General features: G+C 56.5%; 1 protein-coding gene across 1 annotated transcript in view; it reads left to right on the forward strand.

The window, feature by feature from the left end:
- GPT (glutamic--pyruvic transaminase) overlaps positions 1-5,763 on the forward strand; it is a gene marked incomplete at its 5' end in the record, with an annotated part of 9,261 nt that extends 3,498 nt beyond the window's left edge. Inside the window, 6 exons of the mRNA XM_017738648.1 lie at positions 1,387-1,475; positions 1,564-1,700; positions 2,947-3,121; positions 3,475-3,630; positions 4,496-4,608; positions 5,465-5,763. Coding sequence (XP_017594137.1) covers positions 1,387-1,475; positions 1,564-1,700; positions 2,947-3,121; positions 3,475-3,630; positions 4,496-4,608; positions 5,465-5,555 — 761 coding nt within the window. The remainder of the gene's footprint in view (positions 1-1,386; positions 1,476-1,563; positions 1,701-2,946; positions 3,122-3,474; positions 3,631-4,495; positions 4,609-5,464) is intronic.
- Between the last annotated feature and the right edge of the window lie 1,527 nt (positions 5,764-7,290).

Consider the following 7,290-nt stretch of genomic DNA (forward strand, 5'->3'; position numbering starts at 1 on the left):
TTATCGGGGGTGGGAGTGGATGGGATCCATGGGATGGGATGGGATGGAATGGGACGGGATGGGATGGGATGGGATGGGATGGGATGGGATCCACTGGGTCAGATATGTGGGTTGGAATATCTGGGATGGGATATCTGGGGTGGGATGGGATGGGCTGGGATCCGCTGGGTCGAATATGTGGGTTGGGATATCTGGGATGGGATGGGATCCACTGGGTCAGATATGTGGGTTGGGATATCTGGGATGGGATGGGATTCATGGGATGGGATATCTGGGATGGGATGAGATGGGATGGGATGGGATCCACTGGGTCGGATGTGTGGGTTGGGATATCTGGAGTGGGATTCTTGGGGTGGGACACTTGGAGTGGGGTGGGATCCCAGTGTTGGGGTGGGATTTGTGGGGTGGGATATTTGGGATGGGTTGGGATGGGATCCATGGGGTTGGGATATCTGGGGTGGGATATTTGGGATGGGTTGGGATGGGATCCATGGGGTTGGGATATCTGGGGTGGGATATTTGGGATGGGTTGGGATGGGATCCATGGGGTTGGGATATCTGGGGTGGGATGGGATCCACTGGGTGGGATATGTGGGATGGGATCCATGGGTTGGGATATCTGGGGTGGGATGGAGTCCATGGGGAAGGAGACCTGGAGTGGGGTGGGGTCTATGGGGTGGGATACTGGGATGGGATGGGGTCCATGGGGGAAGACCTGGGGTGGGATCCTGGGGTGGACTGGGAACCCAGAGTTGGGACCCCAAGACTGGACTGGGACCCCAGGAGTTCACTGGGACCCCAAAACTGGGTTGGGATTCACAGACTGGGATTGGGATCCCAAACCTGGACTGGGACTCCTGGGCGGACTGGGACCCCAAGACTGAACTGGGACCCCAAAACTGGACTGGGACACCGGGAAGGGACTGGGATCCTGGGGCTGGACTGGGACCTCAAGACTGGACTGGGACCCCAAAACTGGACTGGGACACCGGGAAGGGACTGGGATCCTGGGGCTGGACTGGGACCTCAAGACTGGACTGGGACCCCAAAACTGGACTGGGACACCGGGAAGGGACTGGGATCCTGGGGCTGGACTGGGACCTCAAGACTGGACTGGGACCCCAAAACTGGACTGGGACACCGGGAAGGGACTGGGATCCTGGGGCTGGACTGGGACCTCAAGACTGGACTGGGACCCCAAAACTGGACTGGAACCCCAGTACTGGCACCCCAGGATTTGATTGGGACCCCAAAACTGGGTTGGGATCCATAGACTGGGATTGGGACCCCAAGACTGAACTGGGACCCCTGGGCTGGACTGGGACCCCAGTTCCGGGCCGGGCTGCCCTCCCCGCCCAGTTCCAGTGTCCCCATGTCCCCTCTCGGTGTCCCCAGGCCAGGTCCAGAGCCGGGAATGCATCGAGGAAGTCATCAAATTCGCCTACGAGGAGAAGCTTTTCCTCATGGCCGATGAGGTGGGCAGGGCCGGGGGGACCTGGGGGTGTCCCCCATTCCCGGGAAAACCCCAGAATTCCGGGTGACATCCCGGGATGTCCCCTCCAGGTGTACCAGGACAACATCTACGCCCAGGGCTCGGCCTTCCACTCCTTCAAGAAGGTCTTGGTCGAGATGGGGCCGCCCTACTCGGAGGTGGTGGAATTGGCCTCCTTCCACTCCATCTCCAAGGGATTCATGGGAGAGTGAGTCCTGGAGTCCCCATCCTGGGATTGTCACCACGCCGGGTGGTGGCCGGGGTCCCACCGGTCCCATGAGATGGGGTGGGATGGAGGAGATGGGGAGGATGGAGGGATGGAGATGCCACCACCCCGTGGATGTCATGGATTGGGGATGGAGATGCCACCAGCCTGTGGATCTCCTGGGGTTGGTATTGGGGCTGCCACCACCTTGTGGATCCGCTGGGATGGGGATGGAGGTGACGTAGGGATGGAGATGCCATCATCCCATGGATGTCATGGATTGGGGATGGAGATGCCACCAGCCCATGGATCTTCCAGACTGGGGTTGGAGGTGACTCCATGGATGCCATGTCCCATCCATGGGTCCCATCCATGGGTCCCTCTCCATCGGTTCCTATCAGTGGATCCCATCCATAGATTCTGATCCATGGGTCCCTCTCCATGGGCTCCTATCCACGGGTCCTTCTCCACATGTTCCTATCCATGGATTTCCACCCCAGCCCCCCATCCATGGATCCTGTCCATGACTCCCATCCATGGGTTCCATGATGAACCCCCATCCATGGGTCCCTCTCCATAGGTTCCTCTCTGTGGATCCCATCCATAGATTCTGATCCATGGGTCCTATCCATGGATTCTGATCTCCATAGGTTCCTGTCCATGGGTCCCATCAATGGGTCCTTCTCCACATGTTCCTATCCATGGATTTCCACCCCAAATCCCCATCCATGGATCCCATCCATGGGTTCCCATCACAGACCCCCATCCATGGATCCCATCCATAGATTCCCATCCATAGCTTCTGATCTCCATAGGTTCCTGTCCATGGGTGCTTCTCCACATGGTCCTATCCATGGATTTCCACCCCAAACCCCCATCCATGGATCCCATCCATGACTCTCATCCATGGGTTCCATGATGAACCCCCATCCATGGGTCCCTCTCCATAGGTTCTTATCCATGGATCCCATCCATGGATCCCATCCACAGATTCCCACCCACAGCTCCCATCCATGGGTCCTCTCTGTTCCCATCCACGGATTCCTACCCCAAACCCCCATCCATGGACCTTCATCCATGGATTCCACCCTCAGCTCCCACCCATGGATTCCACCCGCAGCTCCCATCCATGGCTTCCATGATGAACCCCCATCCCCATCTCTCCTCCCATGGCTTCCATCCCCATTCCCCGCTCCCTCCATCCCCTCCGCGCTTCCCGGCGATGCCGATTCCGGGCGGTGTCCGGCAGGTGCGGGCTGCGGAGCGGATATGTGGAAGTGGTGAACATGGACCCGGAGGTGAAGATGCAGCTGTCCAAGCTCGTGTCCGTCCGGCTGTGCCCGCCCGTGCCCGGACAGATGGTCCTGGATGTGGTCATGGATCCGCCCAAACCCGGAGAGCCGTCCTACGAGCGCTTCCAGGCTGTACGGAGCGGCGGGATGGGGTGGCATGGGATGGGATCCATGGGGTGGGATGGGGTGGGATGGATGGGATTGGGATGGGATGGGATGGGATCCATGGGATGGGATCCATGGGATGGGGATGGGAATGAGAAGAGATGGAGATAGGGATGGGATTGGGATGGGATGGACAGGATCCATGGGATGGGGTGGGGTGAGATGGGATGGGATCCATGGGATGGGGTGAGATGGGGTGGGATAAAGATGGAGATAGGGCTGGGAATGAGTTGGGATGGGGATAAGGATGGGCTGTGGTGAGCTGTGGTGGGATGGGATGGGATGGCCTGGAACAGCATTCCCATCCCGTTATCCCACAGGAGAAGGAGGCCGTGCTCAACTCCCTGGCGGAAAAGGCCCGGCTGACCCAGGAGATCTTCAACCGGACCCCCGGGATCCACTGCAACCCCGTGCAGGGAGCCATGTACTCCTTCCCTCGGATCGACCTCCCGGCCCGCGCCCTGGCCGCCGCCAAGGTGCCCGGGAACGCCGGGATCCGAGCGGGAATGTGGGGCTGGGCGGGATCCCAACGGAGAGATGTGGGAATGGGCAGGATCCATCCCAGGGGATGTGGGACCGCCCAGATCCCAACTGGGAGATGTGGGGATGGATGGGATCAGTCCTGATCCATGTGGAATTGGGTGGGATCAATCCTGATCCATGTGGGGTGGATGGGATCGATCCCAGGAATTGTGGGACTCATCGGGATCAATCCTGATCCATGTGGGGTGGATGGGATCGATCCCAGGAATTGTGGGACTCATCAGGATCAATCCCAATCCATGTGGGGCTGGATGGGATCGATCCCAGGAATTGTGGGACTCATTGGGATCAATCCCAATCCATGTGGGGTGGATGGGATCAATCCCAGGAATTGTGGGACTCATTGGGATCAATCCTGATCCATGTGGGGTGGATGGGATCGATCCCAGGAATTGTGGGACTCATCAGGATCAATCCTGATCCATGTGGGGTGGATGGGATCGATCCCAGGAATTGTGGGACTCGTTGGGATCAATCCCAGGAATTGTGGGACTCATTGGGATCAATCCTGATCCATGTGGGCTGGATGGGATCGATCCCAGGAATTGTGGGACTCATCAGGATCAATCCTGATCCATGTGGGGTGGATGGGATCGATCCCAGGAATTGTGGGACTCATTGGGATCAATCCCAATCCATGTGGAGCTGGATGGGATCGATCCCAGGAATTGTGGGACTCGTTGGGATCAATCCCGATCCATGTGGGACCGGGCGGGATGAGCCCCATGAGCCCTTGGCACCCTGTGGGATCGGATCCCTCCCCATTTTTCCGACTCCGTCCCCATCCTGAATTCCCAGGAGAAGAACCAGGCCCCGGACATGTTCTTCTGCATGAAGCTCCTGGAGGAAACCGGGATCTGCGTCGTCCCGGGAAGCGGCTTCGGACAGCGGGAAGGCACCTTCCACTTCCGGTGGGATCCCAATCCCAAATTCCCTCTTCCCAGGAGATCCCCATCCCAAATTCCCTCTTCCCAGGATCCCCATCCCAAATTCCCTTTTCCCAGGATCCCCATCCCAAATTCCCTCTTTCCCGGCATCCCCACCCCAAATTCCCTCATCCCAGGGAACTCCACCCCAAACTCCCTTTTCCCAGGATCCCAATCCCAAATTCCCTGTTCCCAGGAGATCCCCGCCCCAAATTCCCTTTTCCAAGAGATCCCCATCCTAAATTCCCTGTTCCCAGGATCCCAATCCCAAATTCCCTTTTCCCAGGAGATCCCCATCCCAAATTCCCTCTTTCCCAGCATCCTCACCCCAAATTCCCTTTTCCCAGGATCCCCATCCCGAATTCCCTCTTTCCCAGCATCCCCACCCCAAATTCCCTCTTTCCAGGAGATCCCCACCCCAAATTCCCTCTTCCCAGGATCCCCATCCCGAATTCCCTCTTTCCCAGCATCCCCACCCCAAATTCCCTCTTTCCAGGAGATCCCCACCCCAAATTCCCTCTTCCCAGGATCCCAATCCCAAATTCCCTGTTTCCAGGGAACCTCACCCCAAATTCCTTTTTCCCAGGACCTCCACCCCAAATTTTCCTCTTCCTGGGAGACCTCCACCCCAAAATTCCTTTTTTCCAGCATCCCCCTCCCAAATTCCCTCATCCCACCCAGGGCTGCTCAGGTGCCACTTTTGGGATTTCTGGGAGAACGGGAACGGGGGTTTTGGTGCCCAACGGAACGCGCCCATGGGATTTTCGGTGGATTCGGGATCCCCGGAAGGATTGTCCCAATATCATTCCCGCCCTTTTCCCACCGTTTCTTTTCCCGCCAGGATGACCATCCTGCCACCCACGGATAAGCTGAAGATCCTTCTGGAAAAACTCAGCGCCTTCTACACCAAGTTCGTCAAGGAATTCTCTTAACGAGGGTGGCGTCCCCCACTCCCCCCCCATTGTCACCTCCTGCCACCTCCAGCCCTCACCATCCCATAATTCCCACCAGATCCCGGTGGTCTCCAAGTGCCTCCAAGCTCTCCGTGCCTTTTTTTGGGGAATTCCGGGGCAGGTCCCCCCTCCCCACGCTGTCCCCGTGTCCCCTCAGGGGGTGTCCCCAAATAAAGGACAGTGACCAGCAGTGGGTGTCGCCCGTGGGTGGCGTTTTGGGGGATTTTTGGAGGCATCCGGGGGATTTCATGGGATGGAGGGAATGGGGGGGAATTCCAGGTCAGGAGAATTCCCGCAGGAATTGGGCGTGGAAGCGGCGGAGGAGCAGCAGCGCCCGCCCCCGCGCCGGCGGCGGCCCGCGCAGGGGCAGCGGGGCTGGCACCTTCCGGGGACATCCCGGAATCCCAGCGTCCCGAAATCCCGGCATCCCGAAATCCCGGTGTCCCAAAATCCCAGCATTCCAACATCCCAAAACCCAACACCCCAAAATTCCAGCACCCAATATCCCAAAATCCCAAACCCCAACATCCCAAAATCCCAAACCCCAACATCCCAATGTGCCAAAATCCCAACACCCAGACATCCCAACTCCAAGATCCCAAAATCCCAACTCCAACATTCCAAAATCCCAACATCCCCAAATCCACCATCCCAAAATCCCAACAGCCCAACATCTCAACACCCAACATCCCTAAATCCCAACATCCCTAAATCCCAACATCCCTAAATTCTACATCCAACACCCAACATTCAACATCCTGAAATCCCAACATCCAACGTCCGATATCCCCAAATCCGAAATCCTGATATCCCAACATCCCAAAGTCCAACATCCCAAAATCCAACATCCCAAAATCCCAACATCCCAAAATCCAGCATCCCAACATCCCAAAATCCCAACATCCCAACATTCCAAAATGCCAACATCCAACAATCCCAATATCCAATACCCAACTCCAACATTCCAAAATCCCAACCCCCAACATCCCAATATCCAACATGCCAACATTCCAAAATCCCAATACCCAACATCTCAAAACCCCAAAATCCCAACATCCAAACATCCCAACAACCAACATCCCAATATCCAACATCCCAACATTCCAAAATCCCAATAACCAACATGTCAAAACCCCAAAGTCCCAACATCCCAATATCCCAAAATCCCAAATCCCAACACCCATCATCAAAATCCACCATCCCAAAATCCCAACATCCCGTCCAACAAGCCTAGTATCCAACATCCCAAAATCCCAACGTCCCAAAATCCCAACATCCAACACCCGACATCCTAAAATCCCAATACCCAAAATCCAACATCCCAAAATCCCAACATGCCAAAATCCCAACATCCCAAAATCCCAACATGCCAAAAATCCCAGCACGCCAAAGCCCAATATCCCAACATCCCCAAATCCCCATGACACCCAACATTCAAAGCTCAAAATCCAACACCCAACATCCCAACACCCCAAAATCCCACATCCAACACCCCAAAATCCCACATCCAACACCCAACTCCAACATCCCAAATTCCCAACATCCCAACATCCCAACATCCAACATCCCAAAACCCCCAATTCCCAACACCCAACTCCGACATCCAACACCCAAAATCCCAATGTCCCAACATCCCAACGTCCCAACGTCCCACCACCCCAAATCCCACAACACCCAACACCCGACGTCCCAAAATCCCAACTCCCGGCATCCC

The sequence above is a fragment of the Corvus brachyrhynchos genome, unplaced genomic scaffold (genome assembly GCF_000691975.1).
Source record: "Corvus brachyrhynchos isolate BGI_N302 unplaced genomic scaffold, ASM69197v1 scaffold437, whole genome shotgun sequence".
Taxonomy (NCBI): Eukaryota; Metazoa; Chordata; class Aves; order Passeriformes; family Corvidae; genus Corvus; species Corvus brachyrhynchos.